A 20,836-nucleotide genomic window follows, 5' to 3' on the forward strand; every position below is an offset into this window, starting at 1 on the left:
TGAGGAAGGACATTTGCTCTAATTCAATGTTTTAAATCCCTCTAAGCCAATGGAAAGGTTGAAAACAAGATTAAATATGGTTAAGGCATCTTATGAATTTAGGGGTGATAAGACTTAATTTTTAATAAAGTAATGAAAGTATTTCAGGTTGACACATTCAATGAATATTTTAAGATTTAAAAAAATCCATAGTTGGTATACAAGTTTCATGATTTCTCAAAGAACAGGTAGCTTTTGAAAAAAAGTGATAAAGGAATGGCTCAGAATGAGCTCCTGCTAGAAAGAGACTGAAGATGTCAGTGGTACTATACCAGAGGTGTTGGGAAAGTCAGCATTCCCAGATCCATGCACTCATACATCTACTGTATTTCATAACCTTATACAGACTGCAAGAATCATAGCTAAATAACTAATAGGCAGTAGTCAACCCAAGCTGTACTCCAATGTTGAAAAATATACAATTCTAATACAGTAGGGAAATGAGCAACTCTGGAAGAAAAAATAACCTTCAATCTGAAAGGTACAAAAAAAATCAATAGTGTTCAAAATATTGTATGAAATCTATGATGAAAAATATAAAGTTTATATTTTATACTTCTTTTTAAATTGTTATTTTCCTACTTGTTAAGTTAAATTAAGTTACTTTTTTCTTCTATTAATTTTTTTCCCAGTGGCAACAGGGATATGTATACTTTTTATTTATGCCACGTTGTTTTATTGCTAATGCCTTTGTTAGTTGTTTGCTGAGATCTGTGAGGACAATGAATAGTTAATTAGAAGGTATTTGATGGATCCTGACGGATTTCACAGGAGTTGTCACAGATGCTATGTCAGGATAAAGCTGTGCTGTCTGACATTAAACTTAATGACAATGGGCAGAATGAACTTTAAGTCACAGGACTGAAAATGTTTATATGGCAAAGAGCTGTCTTTGTGCACTCTATGCCAATATATAAATTTAAGACTTGGTACTCTTTCCACAATGTTTGCATGCAGAAAATATAAGCCTGAGAATACCTTACTGTCTATTTTCTTTGTCTTTCTGCATTTGTGCTTATATGAATTTCTCTCTTTCCCCATCAGTACGTTCTGTTTCTTTTATCCTACTATTTAAACAGCTGAATTAGGAAAATACTTACTGAGTTTTTGTCATATTGATAGTATATAAAAATAAGCATCCTATTGTTAAGTCTGACCAGTGTATGACCAGAATTTGTGTAAGTTAAGAGTCATGGATATTGGATCTTCCTGGTTGCTGCTGCCGCAGAGAGCTCATGGGCAGCACCCCGCAAGCAAACTTGAGCCTCGGGACCACAGGTAAGACCAACTTTTCTGCTGCAAGAGACCTGCCTGGTGAACTCGGGACACACAGAGGCAGAATTCCTCTAGGACCGGGCACTTCCTGTGTTTACAGGGAGTCCCACACCCACGGATCCCGGCCCGCAGAAGCTCTCTGCTCCCAGACCCCGTGGGAGAGAGACCTCACCGCCAGGTCAGGTGGGCACTCCTGAGGCTGCAGAGCGGAAGAGACCACCAACACTGCCCACCCCTGCCCACATCCCTGGCCCAAGAGGAAACTGTATAAGGCCTCTGGGTTCCCGTGGGGGAGGGCCCAGGAGCGGCAGGACTGCTGCGTCTGAGACACCACCGGAACCTGAAGGAAACAGACCTGATAAACAGTTCTCTGTGCCCATATCCTGTGGGAGGGAGAGCTAAACCTTCAGAGAGGGAGACACACCTGGGAAACCAGAAGAGACTGCACTCTGCACACACATCTCGGGCGCCAGAGGAAACCACCAAACGCCATCTGGAACACTGCTGCACTGAAGCTCCTGGAAACGGCGGCGCAGATCTTCCTGGTTGCTGCCACCACAGAGAGCTAGTGGGCAGCAAACCCCGAGTGAACATGAGCCTTGGGACCACAGGTAAGACCAACTTTTCTGCTGCAAGAGACCTGCCTGGTGAACTCAAGACACAGGCCCACAGGAACAGCTGAAGACCTGTAGAGAGGAAAAACTACACGCCCGAAAGCAGAACACTCTGTCCCCATAACAGGCTGAAAGAAAACAGGAAAACAGGTCTACAGCACTCATGACATACAGGCTTATAGGGACAGTCTAGCCACTGTCAGAAATAGCAGAACAAAGTAACACTAGAGATAATCTGATGGCGAGAGGCAAACTCAGGAACACAAGCTACAGAAACCAAGACTACATGGCACCTTCAGAGCCCAATTCTCTCATCAAAACAAACATGGAATATCCAAACACACCAGAAAAGCAAGATCTAGTTTCAAAATCATATTTGATCAGGATGCTGGAGGATTTCAAGAAAGACGTGAAGAACTCCCTTAGAGAAACACAGGAAAACATTAATAAACAAGTAGAAGCCTACAGAGAAGAATCGCAAAAATGCCTGAAAGAATTCCAGGAAAACATAAACAAACAAGTAGAAGCCCATAGAGAGGAGATGCAAAAATCCCTGAAAGAATTCCAGGGAAACACAATCAAGCAGTTGAAGGAATTAAAAATGGAAATAGAAGCAATCAAGAAAGAACACATGGAAACAACCCTGGATATAGAAAACCAAAAGAAGAGACAAGGAGCTGTAGATACAAGCTTCACCAACAGAATACAAGAGATGGAAGAGAGAATATCAGGAGCAGAAGATTCCATAGAAATCATTGACTCAACTGTCAAAGATAATGTAAAGCAGAAAAAGGTACTGGTCCAAAACATACAGGAAATCCAGGACTCAATGAGAAGATCAAACCTAAGGATAATAGGTATAGAAGAGAGTGAAGATTCCCAGCTCAAAGGACCAGTAAATATCTTCAACAAAATCATAGAAGAAAACTTCCCTAATCTAAAAAAAGAGATACCCATAGGCATACAAGAAGCCTACAGAACTCCAAATAGATTGGACCAGAAAAGAAACACCTCCAAGTCACATAATAGTCAAAACACCAAACGCACAAAATAAAGAAAGAATATTAAAAGCAGTAAGGGAAAAAGTTCAAGTAACATATAAAGGCAGACCTATCAGAATCACACCAGACTTCTCGCCAGAAACTATGAAGGCCAGAAGATCCTGGACTGATGTCATACAGACCCTAAGAGAACACAAATGCCAGCCCAGGTTACTGTATCCTGCAAAACTCTCAATTAACATAGATGGAGAAACCAAGATATTCCATGACAAAACCAAATTTACACAATATCTTTCTACAAATCCAGCACTACAAAGGATAATAAATGGTAAAGCCCAACATAAGGAGGCAAGCTATACCCTAGAGGGAGCAAGAAACTAATCGTCTTGGCAACAAAACAAAGAGCAGAAAAGCACACAAACATAACCTCACATCCAAATATGAATATAACGGGAAGCAATAATCACTATTCCTTAATATCTCTCAACATCAATGGCCTCAACTCCCCAATAAAAAGACATAGATTAACAAACTGGATGCGCAAAGAGGACCCTGCATTCTGCTGCCTACAGGAAACACACCTCAGAGAAAAAGACAGACACTACCTCAGAGTGAAAGGCTGGAAAACAACTTTCCAAGCAAATGGTAGGAAGAAGCAAGCTGGGGTAGCCATTATAATATCAGATAAAATCAATTTTCAACTAAAAGTCATCAAAAAAGATAAGGAAGGTCACTTCATATTCATCAAAGGAAAAATCCACCAAGATGAACTCTCAATCCTAAATATCTATGCCCCAAATACAAGGGCACCTACATACGTAAAAGAAACCTTACTAAAGCTCAAAACACACATTGCACCTCACACAATAATAGTAGGAGATCTCAACACCCCACTCTCATTAATGGACAGATCATGGAAACAGAAATTAAACAGAGACGTAGACAGACTAAGAGAAGTCATGATCCAAATGGACTTAACGGATATTTATAGAACATTCTATCCTAAAGAAAAAGGATATACCTTCTTCTCAGCTCCTCATGGTACTTTCTCCAAAACTGACCATATAATTGGTCAAAAAACGGGCATCAACAGGTACAGAAAGATAGAAATCATCCCATGCGTGCTATCGGACCACCACGGCCTAAAAGTGGTCTTCAATAAAAATAAGGGAAGAATGCCCACATATACGTGGAAATTGAACAATGCTCTACTCAATGATAACCTGGTCAAGGAAGAAATAAAGAAAGAAATTAAAAACTTTTTAGAATTTAATGAAAATGAAGGTACAACATACCCAAACTTATGGGACACAATGAAAGCTGTGCTAAGAGGAAAACTCATAGCGCTGAGTGCCTGCAGAAAGAAACAGTAAAGAGCATATGTCAGCAGCTTGACAGCACACCTAAAAGCTCTAGAACAAAAAGAAGCAAATACACCCAGGAGGAGTAGAAGGCAGGAAATAATCAAACTCAGAGCTGAAATCAACCAAGTAGAAACAAAAAGGACCATAGAAAGAATCAACAGAACCAAAGGTTGGTTCTTTGAGAAAATAAACAAGATAGATAAACCCTTAGCCAGACTAACGAGAGGACACAGAGAGTGTGTCCAAATTAACAAAATCAGAAATGAAAAGGGAGACATAACTACAGATAGAGGAAATTAAAAAACTCATCAGATTTTACTATAAAGCCTATATTCAACAAAACTTGAAAATCTGAAGGAAATGGACAATTTCCTAGACAGATACCAGGTATCGAAGTTAAATCAGGAACAGATAAACCAGTTTAACAACCCCATAACTCCTAAGGAAATAGAAGCAGTCATTAAAGGTCTCCCAACCAAAAAGAGCCCAGGTCCAGACGGGTTTAGTGCAGAATTCTATCAGACCTTCATAGAAGACCTCATACCAATATTATCCAAACTATTCCACAAAATTGAAACAGATGGAGCACTACCGAATTCCTTCTATGAAGCCACAATTACTCTTATAACTAAACCACACAAAGACCCAACAAAGAAAGAGAACTTCAGACCAATTTCCCTTATGAATATCGACACAAAAATACTCAATAAAATTCTGGCAAACCGAATCCAAGAGCACATCAAAACAATCATCCACCATGACCAGGTAGGCTTCATCCCAGGCATGCAGGGATGGTTTAATATACGGAAAACCATCAACGTGATCCATTATATAAACAAACTGAAAGAACAAAACCACATGATCATTTCATTAGATGCTGAGAAAGCATTTGACAAAATTCAACACCCCTTCATGAAAAAGTCCTGGAAAGAATAGGAATTCAAGGCCCATACCTAAACATAGTAAAAGCCATATACAGCAAACTAGTTGCTAACATTAAACTTAATGGAGAGAAACTTGAAGCAATCCCACTAAAATCAGGGACTAGACAAGGCTGCCCACTCTCTCCCTACTTATTCAATATAGTTCTTGAAGTTCTAGCCAGAGCAATCAGACAACAAAAGGAGGTCAAGGGGATACAGATCAGAAAAGAAGATGTCTAAATATCACTATTTGCAGATGATATGATAGTATATTTAAGTGATCCCAAAAGTTCCACCAGAGAACTACTAAAGCTGATAAACAACTTCAGCAAAGTGGCTGGGTATAAAATTAACTCAAATAAATCAGTAGCCATCCTCTATACAAAAGAGAAACAAGCCGAGAAAGAAATTAGGGAAACGACAACCTTCATAATAGACCCAAATAATATAAAGTAACTTGGTGTGACTTTAACCAAGCAAGTAAAAGATCTGTACAATAAGAACTTCAAGACACTGAAGAAGGAAATTGAAGAAGACCTCAGAAGATGGAAAGATCTCCCATGCTCATGGATTGGCAGGATTAATATAGTAAAAATGGCCATTTTACCAAAAGCGATCTATAGATTCAATGCAATCCCCATCAAAATACCAATCCAATTCTTCTAAGAGTTAGACAGAACAATTTGCAATTCATCTGGAATAACAAAAAACCCAGGATAGCTAAAACTATCCTCAACAATAAAAGGACTTCAGGGGGAATCACTATCCCTGAACTCAAGCAGTATTACAGAGCAATAGTGATAAAAACTGCATGGTATTGGTACAGAGACAGACAGATAGACCAGTGGAATAGAATTGAAGACCCAGAAATGAACCCACACACCTATGGGCACATGATTTTTGACAAAGGAGACAAAACCATCCAATGGAAAAAAGATAGCATTTTCAGCAAATGGTGCTGGTTCAACTGGAAATCAACATGTAGAAGAATGCAGATCGATCCATGCTTATCACCCTGTACAAAGCTTAAGTCCAAGTGGATCAAGAACCAGACACACTCAAAATAATAGAAGAGAAACTAGGGAAGCATCTGGAACACATGGGCACTGGAAAAAATTTCCTAAACAAAACACCAATGGCTTATGCTCTAAGATCAAGAATCGACAAATGGGATCTCATAAAACTGCAAAGCTTCTGTAAGGCAAAGGACACTGTGGTTAGGACAAAACAGTAACCAACAGATTGGGAAAAGATCTTTACCAATCCTACAACAGATAGAGGCCTTATATCCAAAATATACAAAGAACTCAAGAAGTTAGACCACAGGGAAACAAATAACCCTATTAAAAATGGGGTTCAGAGCTAAACAAAGAATTCACAGCTGAGGAATGCCGAATGGCTGAGAAACACCTAAAGAAATGTTAAACATCTTTAGTCATAAGGGAAATGCAAATCAAAACAACCCTGAGATTTCACCTCACACCAGTGAGAATGGCTAAGATCAAAAACTCAGGTGGCAGCAGATGCTGGCGAGGATGTGGAGAAAGAGGAACACTCCTCCATTGTTGGTGGGATTGCAGACTGGTAAAACCATTCTGGAAATCAGTCTGGAGGTTCCTCAGAAAATTGGACATTAAACTGCCTGAGGATCCAGCTATACCTCTCTTGGGCATATACCCAAAAGATGCCTCAACATATAAAAGAGACACATGCTCCACTATGTTCATCACAGCCTTATTTATAATAGCCAGAAACTGGAAAGAACCCAGATGCCCTTCAACAGAGGAATGGATACAGAAAATGTGGTACATCTACACAATGGAATATTACTCAGCTATCAAAAACAACGAGTTTATGAAATTCGTAGGCAAATGGTTGGAACTGGAAAATATCATCCTGAGTGAGCTAACCCAATCACAGAAAGACATACATGGTATGCACTCATTGATAAGTGGCTATTAGCCCAAATGCTTGAATTACCCTAGATGCCTAGAACAAACAAAACTCAAGACAGATGATCAAAATGTGAATGCTTCACTCCTTCTTTAAATGAGGAAAAAGAATACCCTTGGCAGGGAAGGGAGAGGCAAAGATTAAAACAGAGACTGAAGGAACACCCATTCAGAGCCTGCCCCACATGTGGCCCATACATATACAGCCACCCAATTAGACAAGATGGATGAAGCAAAGAAGTGCAGACCGACAGGAGCCGGATGTAGATCGCTCCTGAGAGACACAGCCAGAATACAGCAAATACAGAGGCGAATGCCAGCAGCAAACCACTGAACTGAGAATAGGTCCCCCGTTGAAGGAATCAGAGAAAGAACTAGAAGAGCTTGAAGGGGCTCGAGACCCCAAAAGTACAACAATGTCAAGCAACCAGAGCTTCCAGGGACTAAGCCACTACGTAAAGACTATACATGGACTGACCCTGGTTCTGACCCCATAGGTAGCAATGAATATCCTAGTAAGAGCACCAGTGGAAGGGGAAGCCCTGGGTCCTGCTAAGACTGAACCCCCAGTGAACTAGACTATGGGGGGAGGGCGGCAATGGGGGGAGGGATGGGAGGGGAACACCCATAAGGAAGGGGAGGGGGGAGGGGGATGTTTGCCCGGAAACCGGGAAAGGGAATAACACTTGAAATGTATATAGGAAATACTCAAGTTAATAAAAAAAAATGTAAGATTTAAAAATTATGTAGCAGATGTTTCTACATGTGTGTGTGTATTCACTGTAACACAAATCTATTGATATCTCACAGAGTTAATTTAAACATTACTTGCTAATTATGTGACATGAATTACTGAATATAATTTTAGCATTATGCCATTATATAGTTACATATGTTTGTTCCCTTGTAAAAAGTACTCAGCTGAAAATATCTCCTGAAAAAAAATATAACATACAATGGAAAATTGAAGCCTCTATTACGTGCTGTGAGTGTCTTTGTCTGAATTTCAAACACTGATTCTCTTACAAATGATGTGTTTGAAAGTGACTTTTAAGTAAGTTGTGGTTGCACATTAAGAGCAATGTCACTGCTGTTAGCAACAAGAACAGCCAACAGTTTTTCTGAATTATTCTCAGGCAGCGGGCATTTAAAGTGTTTTAGACATGTTATCTAATTTAACAATGTTTATTTTCTGAACATTTCATTTTAATCTCCATATATGTATTCATCCTTAGGTTATCATCAGTAAGAAGCAGTAAGGTGCAAGCATTAAAACCTATGTCTGCCACCACTACACAGGTGACCTAGCACTAGGTGCTTTTACACAAGTCTGCTGTTTTCTCTAACAGCATCTCAACAAATGCCTCCTTCTCTGGACACACACAATGAGAGGCACAGAGATTTACAGGACATATGCAGACTTTTACATCAGCCCCACTTCCCACCTCATCATGTGTGCCTGGGCAGGACATATGTAAGCAAGTTGTCCTAATGTTTTTGTGTTCTGTTGGGTAAAATAGAGGTGTGCGGACTACATAAAATGAGGCATATGCAGGTATTCTACAAATTGTAATTCATATAATTTACGCTTGCATAACACTTGGTCATTTAGTAACTACCTACAATAGGAATATGAGAATCCATACTGACCCCCCCCAAAAAAAAGACACTTATGTTTTCCTCTCTTTCAGGCACATTCAATTTCTCCAAACATCTTCTAAAACTAAATTTCTGTAAAATCAAGATATAATGAAGGTAAGGAAGGAATACATCAATTTTCTATGGATGATTTTCTTTGTTTCAGACAGATGCAAACTGTAAGGTTCTGTTAAAAGCTTTTATAAAAGTAAGATTACACCATAAGAGCAAAGCACACCCTCATCTTTTAATAAAAAATCTGAGCTCCATGTTTCTGTAGAATTCCTATGGATGGCAAGGGTTAATGAGGGATGGCAAAGCACCTATGTCAATCTCTAAACACTAATTGTTGAATGTCAGACATTTATTTTGAAATCAATAACTCACAGAAAATGTCAACATTTAGAAAACACCCATATAGCATTTTAAAACGACAGTATTATATGTTTAACTAGTTGGCATTTTATATCTCACTAAAATTTAAGTCTTGAATTGCAATGAGGTAAAAGCAAACTAACAGGTCCCAAGGACTTGCTTATAGGGCATCATGGTAAATACCAAAGGTCCATGAGTATTATAGCTTAAAAGAACTTTAGCTAGTGTTGATAGAAGGTCATGCAAAGGAAACCATGAAGTGTGATATAGACAACTGACTGCTAAGAAAATTGCTTATGAGTTCCATCTATAAATCAAGAATAGATGCCCACTTGCTACTCGTTTGCCAATAAGTAACAACTCTAATAAACCCAGTTTTTTTTTCCTCAGGAAAACAAAGGTCTTATGCCAATAACTTAGCTACATTCCACAACTATTAAGAATAACAGGCTATTCTTACATTTACAAGTAATCTGGAAAAGAAATAAAGAAGTGTTATAATCTTGAAGACCACCTTAGTACTCATTTTCAGAAAAGTGTGCGTGTGTGTGTGTGTGTGTGTGTGTGTGTGTGTGTGTGTGTGTGTGTGTGTGTGTATAATAGATGCTGGTTCTAATATCAGCAGAATTGTATGTGTGACAAAAATACAACAGTTTCACTAAATCATTTATTGGTTTTTGGCAATTAACTGACAATTACAACTCTTCAAATTAGTGTAAATTAGAAAATATTTGGTATCTAACAACTGACTGACAATAGACCTTGTCTTTATTATAGTGACTGGTATATTTTATAAGAGTAGTAGAAATTGAAATCATGTTCTAAACTGTTTTTTGAGCCTCACAAATTCTATGAGATAATAAAAAGTTAATATAAATTTATTTTATTTAAAAATTTTAATATCAAAAAAACACACATGCTTATAAAATATTAACATAAAATAATACACAAAGCAAAGTTATATGTTAGTTATGTTGTCATATTTTATGGAAGTATCTATAATATTTCCTGCTTAATCATAAATCACTCATTTATTTCAATTTGATATTTAAAATGTATACAAAATTCTAAAAAGCATTTAAAAATACTGATTTTTACCATTATTTTTAGTTCGGTTCATTATTTTTTTCTTGTCTTTTCCTGTTGTGCTTTGCATTTTTAAAGTTTTAGACTAAGTGATCATTTTATCTAGTCCCACAAAGAAGACTAACAGGACTTGGGTTCTTTTTGTGTAGTGTCTGTGTTAATATGTAACATATTAATCCATAATTGGAATGAGTATATAGTAAAACATCTAGACCAGTGGTTCTCAACATATGGGTCAAGACCCTTTGGGAGTCATTTCCTGCATATCAGATAATATGACTTATAACAGTAACAGAATTGTACTTATAAAATAGCAATGAAATAATTTTATGGCTGTGGTCACAAGAACATGAGGAACTCTGTTAAATAGTTACAGCATTAGGAAGGTTGAGAATCAATGATCTGCACTATAGTAAAGGAAAAAATCACATTTTATTTAATAATATATATATACATATATATATATGATTCTAAATATCATGCCTTATCTACTTAATTAATATATTTAACCAGATAACTGGTCCAGATTGTCTGAATAATATTAAACTTCTAATCCTCTTCGCTCTGTTTCCCTGGTGCTTATATCTTGGGCATGTAAATCTCATAAATTATGGGATCAACCTGGTCCTTATACATGTCAAACAACCATTTTTTTCAAGCTGGGTGTGGCTGATTATTATTTTATTTCAAATTTCCAATCTGCAGCATTTCATAATAAATTATGAAAATCATTCTCAGAATCAAATCTATCAAACCATTTCTCCAGCTCACATGTTTTTAATTTTTAAAATAATTCTTTTAATTTTTATAATAATACAATATATCATTTCACCTTTTTTCTCCCCTTTAGACAGTCAACATATCCCTCTTTGGTCCCTTTCAAATCCATAGCCATTTATAAAAGTTAACTGTTGTCCAGTACATGTTTACATATATATATATATATATATATATATATATATGTGTGTGTGTGTGTGTGTGTGTGTGTATCATATATACATATATATTTTATACAATGTTTTGCTACATAAGTTTCATTTTTAGAATTGACATGGTAATCAAAATAATTTTTTTCTAGAAAAGATTATATTTTTTACAATTGAGAGAAATGATTTGATAGATTTGATTCTGAGAATGATTTTCATAATTTATTATGAAATGCTGCAGATTGGAAATTTAAAATAAAATAATAATCAGCCATTGTATTGTTCCTTACAAATCTACAATTTATTATGAGAATGTTAAGTATGGGAGATCTGTGAATGCATTGCTATCAATTCTCAGAATTATATTTTTTGGAAAAGCTAGTGTTTTATTGATAGCACAATAAATAGTTTATTTTAAATATATTATTAATTAAAATTATCTTTCTGTACTTAGAGAATTCTTAGAATTCATTTCCTAAAATAAATGCTAGAGTTTTATAAGACTTACAGTATTTTAGGGGCATGATATTTGAAAATGGTGTGACTATTAACGTTTATTTATATCCAACAATAAACATTATGAGAAAACATTTAGTGTTACTTTAAGCAACCCTGCAGTTATTTATAAAGATCATTTTGAATACTGAAGTATCTCACTTATCTGTGCTTTTATGTTTCCAATACCAATTAAAAGAATGAATTCCATAGACAAGAAAGGCAACTAATAGAAGGAAATATATTTTCAGTCTTGAATTTTTTCTATAACAAAATTACAATGGAAAAATTCCAGGTAAAATTAATTATTCAGAATTGAAAAAAATTAAAGAAAAAATAATATCAAAATTAAGAGTGTTAAGCTAGTCTTTAACACTAAACAACAACAAGATTTAATTTTTATTCTCTCAGAACTCAGTAAAAGGAAAACTGTAGTGACAAATGCTAAAAATAATGCAGTTTCTCTATTTACCATAGGTTTTTTGTAAGTGTCAAATATATCACTTACATTTTTTCCTATAATGTATATACAATAGAAATTTAGTAAAATCTTCTACCTTATCAAATAAGCGTATACTCTGTGGGGTGGATGTATACGTATAGAGAAGTACACAGTTACTGTCAGTATATATATCTTACAGTAATCTCCTGAAGCATAGCAAGCATAGCAGACATTTACTGTCCGAATGAATACTTTCAGACAAGTCACAAGCATTCAGTCATCAGATTACAGAAGGTGTGTTACCATGAGAAATAGGGATATCGTAAGCCCTGGTTTTCATGGATAATGGATGTGTGTGAATATCATAATAGAAATAGATGGCCATCAAAATTAATTTACATCAGTAAAGCAGAAATTAAAATATTAATGAAAAATTTTAAAAATGCACTGTCACCCTCATAGAAGTGCTTTTGGTTACGTCCACAATACGTACATTACCTTAAAAATATTTTTGGGAGGAAACTACTTCCAAGTTTTACTTGCTAATACCACACTTTCAAAAGTGGTTTCAAGAAAAAAAAATTCCGGATAAACCGTGAGCAAGTTCCATGTAACTGAGTAATGGAAATCACACTTTTCGTTTTTAACGATGGTGCCAAAATGAAATATTCAATTCAGTCAAAATATTTAAAGCTCTTTCTCTTCTGGCCAGGATGTGTGCTTTTTCACTCATCCTAATTGAGAGATGAACTCATTCCACCAAAACTTTTTCACTGCATGTAAAATTTATATTTTTACTCTAAGAAACCTCCAAATCACTCAAAGTAGTGTGTCTATCGTGGTTTGTTTTACTCATATAAAACCCAGGTTGAAGGATCTCAGACAATAGATATTGACTTACCTATCTACACTAAAAGAACCACTGTGACAAAATAATAATTTTGTTACTATTTGTTACAAAATGAACAAGAATATAAAGTATGCACAGAATTAGGAATTTAAAATCTATTTTCTACAAAATATCTTCCTTTCTATTTCTATCAGTTTATTTATGCACCATTTCTGGTTATCTCTAACCAGGTATCAGTTATTAATATCTTAATAATTGAAGATATTAAGTTAAATCTTGAAAATACTGTCAAAGGTAATGTAAGGTTGAGTGAAAGAACAGTGACAATAACCAAAGATCCATATTTACTGGCAGTTGGTCCATTAACTCACAAAGCAAAAATAAATACCCAATTCTTAATGTTTTTATAAAATATTATTACACTAACATAAGATACCATTTAACATTGAGATACACTTGCTTTCCCTCACATTTTCAAATTTAAACAAAATGTCAGCTGTTAACTTCTATTGGTTAAATAGAAGGCACTCCACTGAAAGACTGCTTCAGTCTCACATAAGCAGACCATCGACCACGAGAGTTCAGAGGTTAATCTTTGAATTTCTGCCTCCCTGCACGTCTCAGTTCACTATACAGAAGAACCACAACCCTAACGTCAGGTAGCTGAAAAAAATGTAAAAAGTAATTCTGGTTCCGAAATAATAATTTTTAAAAAGCACGAGTTGATCAAGGAACCAGATAAAATCTACTTAGAATTTTAAAATAGACACTCGTTTAAAGTGCTAATGTTCAAATGATCATGAATGGATCTTGTATATTAAAAGAAGCTATGAAAGTAAAAAAATGCTGTGTATGTTTATCTTTAACCTACATACCTTTTTATGGTTACTATTTTCTGTTATGGGAAATAATTAACTAATTAGATAGTTTTAAAAACGTATTTGTATTCAACATTTATTCCTTTATTCTACAAAGATGTGTTTGAAGAAGTTCTCTTGGGAACGTTCTATTAATTATTAAAGGTGTCTCAGTAGGAATTTTTGTTATAGAAATATCTATTACTCTACTATGGAATCAAGATACAACTCCTACAAATCTGTTATACTAATTAGAGATAAACTTCATTGATCCACTATTTGTAGAAGTCTCCTGCCTTTAAAATATTAATTGCTGAAAGATGTACTGCCAGAGACAACGTATGTTCTGATAGCATTTCAGCTAATTAGTATAAGCTACTGTGAGTCACCATATTGAATTTACAAAATGCTAAAGATCAAAGAATACCAGAGGAAATATTTAAAAGTCCAAAAGCGAACAAAAAGAGCAAATGGAATTTGTAACCATGGCAATGTTCACTAATGCCTTCTTAGCAGTGGCTGATACACTAGTGAGAGCAAAATAGCTCACTATCTATTGAGTCTGACGTTGTGCACAACCGGGCTCACACAATATTACTGAGTATTATAGAAACTACATTGTTGTTAGTGTTTTATCTTCCTCCTAAAGTTGCCCGGATGAGTTTTCCCAGGTAACATTACAAATATTATAGCCTATTCATTTAAAATTATGCCTGTTAATAAAATCGGTAGATAGTAATTCTATTAAGGTTAATTATACTTGCAATAACAGACAAACTATGTATGAGAATGGAATTAAGGTGATAAAGAACCGATTCGCGACTACAGGTTTTCTGCATGATTTTATAGCATGCTTTCTGTTAAAGCATGTCATTAAGTCCAAATATTGTATCTTCTGCAATATTCATTCTAGAAGTCATAATATTTTCTAGCTTTGATCATTGCGCTATATATAAGAATCTATTATCTTTAATATGTAATTTAGTTATGACTACATTATTTTCTTAGAAAGAATGACATTCTTTTCTAATGTGAGTCACCCTTTATAAATGCTAAGGACTTTTTTTCAGACTAAACAATGCAGTTGTGCATACCAAAATTATTTTACACATCAAGGGAAGTAGAGGTGATCGTTAGACATACCTTGGTAGGGAGCACTAAATCCACGGTAACGGTGATTGCTGTCCGTAACAAAATGCAGTCTGAGCCAGTTTTTGTTGCTGATAATTGGTGGTGGTATATTCATTCCAGATAACCTGAATTAAGATAGACAGACAACAACATAAAACTTTAAAAAGTTTTTGGGCAGTAATTATTCTTACTGAGTTGGGATAAAAAGGTCGCTAGCTACATACAATATACAAACCATTGACAATATACTGCCAGCATTTTTTTGGAAATGTAAAATGCGTATGTATTGTAAGATTAGTCATAATATAGTAGGATGGTTTTAACCATTCTATTTTTATCAGATCGCATGTAATGCTGAAATCTATTAAAATCACAACTCTCTATTACTCATTAGTTCTTTTAACATAATTATTGCACTGATTATATATATATGTATGTATATATATATACAACCCTGATAGTAATAAAGATATTAAACATTTCAAATACTTATTTCACTATTGTCATAAACAGGGTTTGCTTACTATTTTTGATTTGTTCGCCTCAAGTAACAATCCAGTAAATAAATAAATGAATAAATATGCATTTACATCATTTACATTTTCAAGAGAGTAGCATGTTTTATGCCAGATTTTGATTTACAATTTGTAATGTTAAATTGCCTAGTTTTGTGAAAATAAACACCCATAGAGTGGATTATTTAGACAGCCTGCCTACATTTTTAAATGCAATGAAACTGTAGGACATTACTAACTTTACTTTAAAGGTTCTCAAGAATAAAGAGTTTGAAAGGAGGCTTTTGCAAAATTCATTAAATAAAAAGTAATTTCTCAATAATATTTAAAATGAAATGCAATGGAGCAAGTGATACAAAAATAAAACTTTCCATAATGTTCAAGGAAATTTTTTTTTTGTCATAGGGCCCTACTTGGTTTTTTTTTTTTTTTTTACATTTTATTTTTTTTTATTACCTTGAGTATTTCTTATATACATTCGAGTGTTATTCCCTTTCCCGGTATCCGGGCAAACATCCCCCTCCCCCCTCCCCTTCCTTATGGGTGTTCCCCTCCCAACCCTCCCCCCGTTGCCACCCTCCCCCCACCAGTCTAGTTCACTGGGGGTTCAGTCTTAGCAGGACCCAGGGCTTCCCCTTCCACTGGTGCTCTTACTAGGATATTCATTGCTACCTATGAGGTCAGAGTCCAGGGTCAGTCCATGTATAGTCTTTAGGTAGTGGCTTAGTCCCTGGAAGCTCTGGTTGCTTGGCATTGTTGTACATATGGGGTCTCGAGCCCCTTCAAGCTCTTCTAGTTCTTTCTCTGCTTCCTTCAATGGGGGTCCTATTCTCAGTTCAGTGGTTTGCTGCTGGCATTCGCCTCTGTATTTGCTGTATTCTGGCTGTGTCTCTCAGGAGCGATCTACATCCGGCTCCTGTCGGCCTGCACTTCTTTGCTTCATCCATCTTGTCTAATTGGGTGGCTGTATATGTATGGGCCACATGTGGGGCAGGCTCTGAATGGGTGTTCCTTCAGTCTCTGTTTTAATCTTTGCCTCCCTCTTCCCTGCCAAGGGTATTCTGTTCCCCTTTTAAAGAAGGAGTGAAGCATTCACATTTTTATCATCCATCTTGAGTTTCATTTGTTCTAGGCATCTAGGGTAATTCAAGCATTTGGGCTAATAGCCACTTATCAAATTTAAGGGATTGTGTACAACAGATATAGTAAATGCAAGTACAAGCCATTGTATAACTGTGAAAAGTGAAATGACATTCTCGAGTGAAAGATGATAGAGACAAATGAGAGGCGCCTGGGGCCCAGCAGTTTAAACACAGCAATTGGGTATTTTAGATGGGTGCAACTAAAAGAAGACAAAACAATCCTGACCAAAAAGAACAATGATAGGGAGGGAGACTATCACTTTACATCTCAAGATATACGAATAAGATGCATCAATTAAAAACTGTGTTTCTCCTGCATGTACGTGTGTACTCTACATGTGTTGAAGTTAGAAGACCTCTTTGGGTCCTTTGAAGCTGGAGTTATGGATGGCTATGAGCCACTATGTAGATGCTGTGAATGTAATCCTAGTAAACTAAAAAGTAGAGTTCTTAACCACTAAGCCATATCTCCATCCCAAAAACAACCAGTATGGTACAAGCACAAAACACATATGAAGACAAGTGGAAAAAGAGAAAATGCAAACAGGAGTATACATAACTACAATCATGGTATTTGACAGCAATGCCAAACAAACTAAATAAACAACCAACCATATACGAGAAAGCATCTTCAACATATAGGTCAGAGAAAACTGTATGGCTACATGTAGAAGAATAAAATTAGACCCACACCTATAACTGAACTGTACACAAAACATCAAATGGATCAAAGACATCAATGTGAAACACAAAATGTTGAAAGCACTAGAAGAAAACATAGGCAGTACTCTATAAGGCATAGGGTTTGAAAAGGACTCTCTGAATGGCTTATCTATTTTCTTGGAATTATGGTAAAGGACTGATAAGGGAACCTCATTACCTTAAAAACCTTATAATAACCACAGGAAAAAATCAAGAAAAAAGCCCACAGAATGGGAGAGGATATTTGTCAGCTATGCATTTGACAGAGGATTAATATTCAAAAGATATAAATAGCTTTAAAGTCAAGGAAACAAAAACATAGTTAAAATAGTATATACATATATATATATATATATATATATATATATATATATATATATATATATATTCCAAATCATGTGTGAAACATATGAACGAATCTTAATAATGACAGTCATAAGAAAAATATCGCTAAAGGTCTGGAAATTTTTAAAGTTTATATTATTGCGATAACACATCATGACTCAGAGGAACTGTTGAAGGAAGGGGTTTATTTCAGCTTACACTGTGAATATACACTCCATCAAAAAGGTAGGGTGGAGCTGAAAGCAGGAGCAAGATGAGAGCATGTGAAAAACAGTCAGTGGAGGAATGCTGCTTCCTGCCTTGTTCCTCACACCGTGTTCAGCCTGTTTTCATATACAGCCCAGATGGCACCACCTAATGTAAAGTAGGCCTGCCCACATCAATCATTTATCAAGATAATACCCTAAGGACTTCCATATATGCCAATTTAATAAAAGCATTTTCATTTAAGGTTCCCTCTGATCAGATATCTATATCTATATCTATATCTATATCTATATCTATATCTATATCTATATCTATATCTATATCTATATCTATATCTATATCTATATCTATATCTATATCTATATATCTGCATCTACATCTACATCTATACATACACACACACATATATATGTGTGTGTGTCTATATATATATATATATATATATATATAGAGAGAGAGAGAGAGAGAGAGAGAGAGAGAGAGAGATGTCCAGTTGACAGGAAATAACTAGGACACTCAACCCAAGACCTAAACAATAATAATGCAAATTAGCATGCCATGGTGGGGTTAAATCCAGAGGCCTCACATATGAACATATATAGGCAATTAATAACTGAGAGAAATATGATTAGTCTTTACCAAGAATGAACCCTGTAGTACATTATTCTTAACTTGTCCATTAAAATCATCCACATATAAGCAAAACTAAATTGACTCAGGATTTTGCATTTATATATTTACTCATATATGTGTGCTTATCTACATGTATCAATAATATTTAAAGAAAAAGGAGCTGTAAATGTGAGGGAAAGGCATTGAAGGGATTGGTGGGAGGTATGGGGCAGGAAAAATAATATAAATATAGCATACATATGTGGCATTTAAATTATTAATTTAATTTTAAAAATTGCAATTCTGTAAAATAAAATCAATTGTCTTATCTGCATTCCCTTGTCTTTGGTACTCAGAGAACACTTCAGCCTAAACAGACACATCTTCATTTTCCCCGGGATCCTGAAAACTAGCTGTAGCTGCATGCTCTCCAACTCTGCAGCTTTTCTTTCTCTCACATTCTTGCTCTCCTGTTTTTAACTTGGTTTGACTCCCTCTCTTCTCTGGCCCCCAAGATAAGCATGCCTTCCTCAGGCATGTTTTGTCCCCATGACCTTGTTAAATTAATTGTTCTGTGTTCAGCCACAATTTGTGTTCCTCAGATTCACTCATTTATCTTATCGTAGGGCACTTTAATGTACTTCCTTTTAGGACTGAAATAAATATAATTCAGCTTTATTTACTTACTCTTAATCATGTACAGACAAGCCAGCTTTGAAGTAAGGTTAAACCTGATGCTTAATCTCTTTCTATGTCCTAACAGAGCACATCGAGATCTTGCCCTTTCTTGCCTCATTATTACTTTATGTAGTAGTAAGTTTTCCGTTTCCACACTATTACAGATTTCTTGCAACATCTTAAATCCACAATACCTAGTATATTAATTGATTAATAGTATTGAAATGCTAGGTTCATCTATAAAAAAAGTATTAAGTAGAAATTTGAGTGCATTAAACTTACCTTTAAGTATCTATTTTTCCCATTCAACAACACATTTTAAATTGCATTTTACACTGCTATCAAATATTTTCTAGTTTTAATATTTTTACTTTTAAATTTTTATTGGATATTTTATTTATTTACATTTCAAACAGTATCCGCCATCCTATTAAATCCCCCTCCCCCTGCTTTCATGAGGGTGCTCCACAGAAGCAGGTGGAGTTTCAGAGTGGTAAATGAAGTACGCTTGACAATTCTAAGTTAAGAATTATTGTAAAAGATGATTATAATATAGGCATATTAACATGCCTGCTTCCCGACCCCAAAACCCTTGCCTGTCTATCAGGAGGTCTGCCTAAGCAGGAAGGGACACAGGAGGCCTGCTCTAACAAGATACCACACCATCTCTCTGCCAGGAGTCCTGCTCTAACCCAAGTCACATAGTTCTGCCTGCCTGTGAGGATGTTTGCTCCAATCTGAGATACTTAATCCAATCAGGTTACTTAATGCCAAATATAACCAGATGGTGAAAGGCAAGCACAAAAACAAAAGCAATAGAAGTCAATGTAATTTGGTGCTATAGAACTCAGTTCTCCTAGCACAACAAGGCCTGAATATCTTCACGTACCTGAATAGCAAAATTCTGACTTAAAATCCTATCTCATGAAGATGATAGTGACCTTTAAGTAGGATATAAATAATGCGCTTGAAGAAATCCAGGAAAATCCAGACCAATAGGCATAAGTCCTTAAAGAGGTAACAAATAAATACCTTAAAGAAATACAGGAAAATATAATCAAACAGATAAAGGAATTGAAGGAAACAGTCCAAGACATAAAAATGGAAATAGAAGTAAAGAAATCACAAATGGAGGCAACCCTGGATATGAAGAATCTAGGAATCAGGAGCTACAGATGCAAACAACACGAACAGAAGAAATGGAAGAGAGAATCTCAGGTGTAGAAAATATCATAGAAGATATTTTTACATTGATAAAAATATGCAAAGTATTAAAAGTTCCAAACCCAAAACATCCAGGAAATTTGGGAAACACTGAAAAGATCAAACCTAAAAATAAAGAACTACAAGAGGGTGAAGATTTTCAGATCAAAGAGACAGAAATCATCTTCAACAAAATCAATGATAATTTGCCTAACCTAAAGAAAGAGATGGTCATGTAGACATAAAGGACCATAGATACCAGCCCAGACTACTATAACCTAGCAAAACACAATTATCATAGAAGGGAAAACCATGATGTTCCATGACAAAACCAAATTTAAACAATATCTTTGTATTAATCCAGCCTACGAAGAATACTACAAGAAAAACTACAACACTAGGAGGGTAACCAACTTCACCTAATAAAACATAAGCTTAATCATCTCCAAACAAATGCAAAAGAG

General features: G+C 35.5%; 1 protein-coding gene across 1 annotated transcript in view; it reads right to left on the bottom strand.

Moving 5' to 3' along the window:
* The window catches only part of Csmd3 (CUB and Sushi multiple domains 3), a 1,310,498-nt gene that overhangs the window by 869,048 nt on the left and 420,614 nt on the right, over positions 1 to 20,836 (bottom strand). The window contains exon 6 of the mRNA XM_087559497.1: positions 14,981 to 15,093. Coding sequence (XP_087415623.1) covers positions 14,981 to 15,093 — 113 coding nt within the window. The remainder of the gene's footprint in view (positions 1 to 14,980; positions 15,094 to 20,836) is intronic.

Source organism: Rattus norvegicus, chromosome 7 (genome assembly GCF_021556685.1).
Source record: "Rattus norvegicus strain SHRSP/BbbUtx chromosome 7, alternate assembly SHRSP_T2T, whole genome shotgun sequence".
NCBI lineage: Eukaryota > Metazoa > Chordata > Mammalia > Rodentia > Muridae > Rattus > Rattus norvegicus.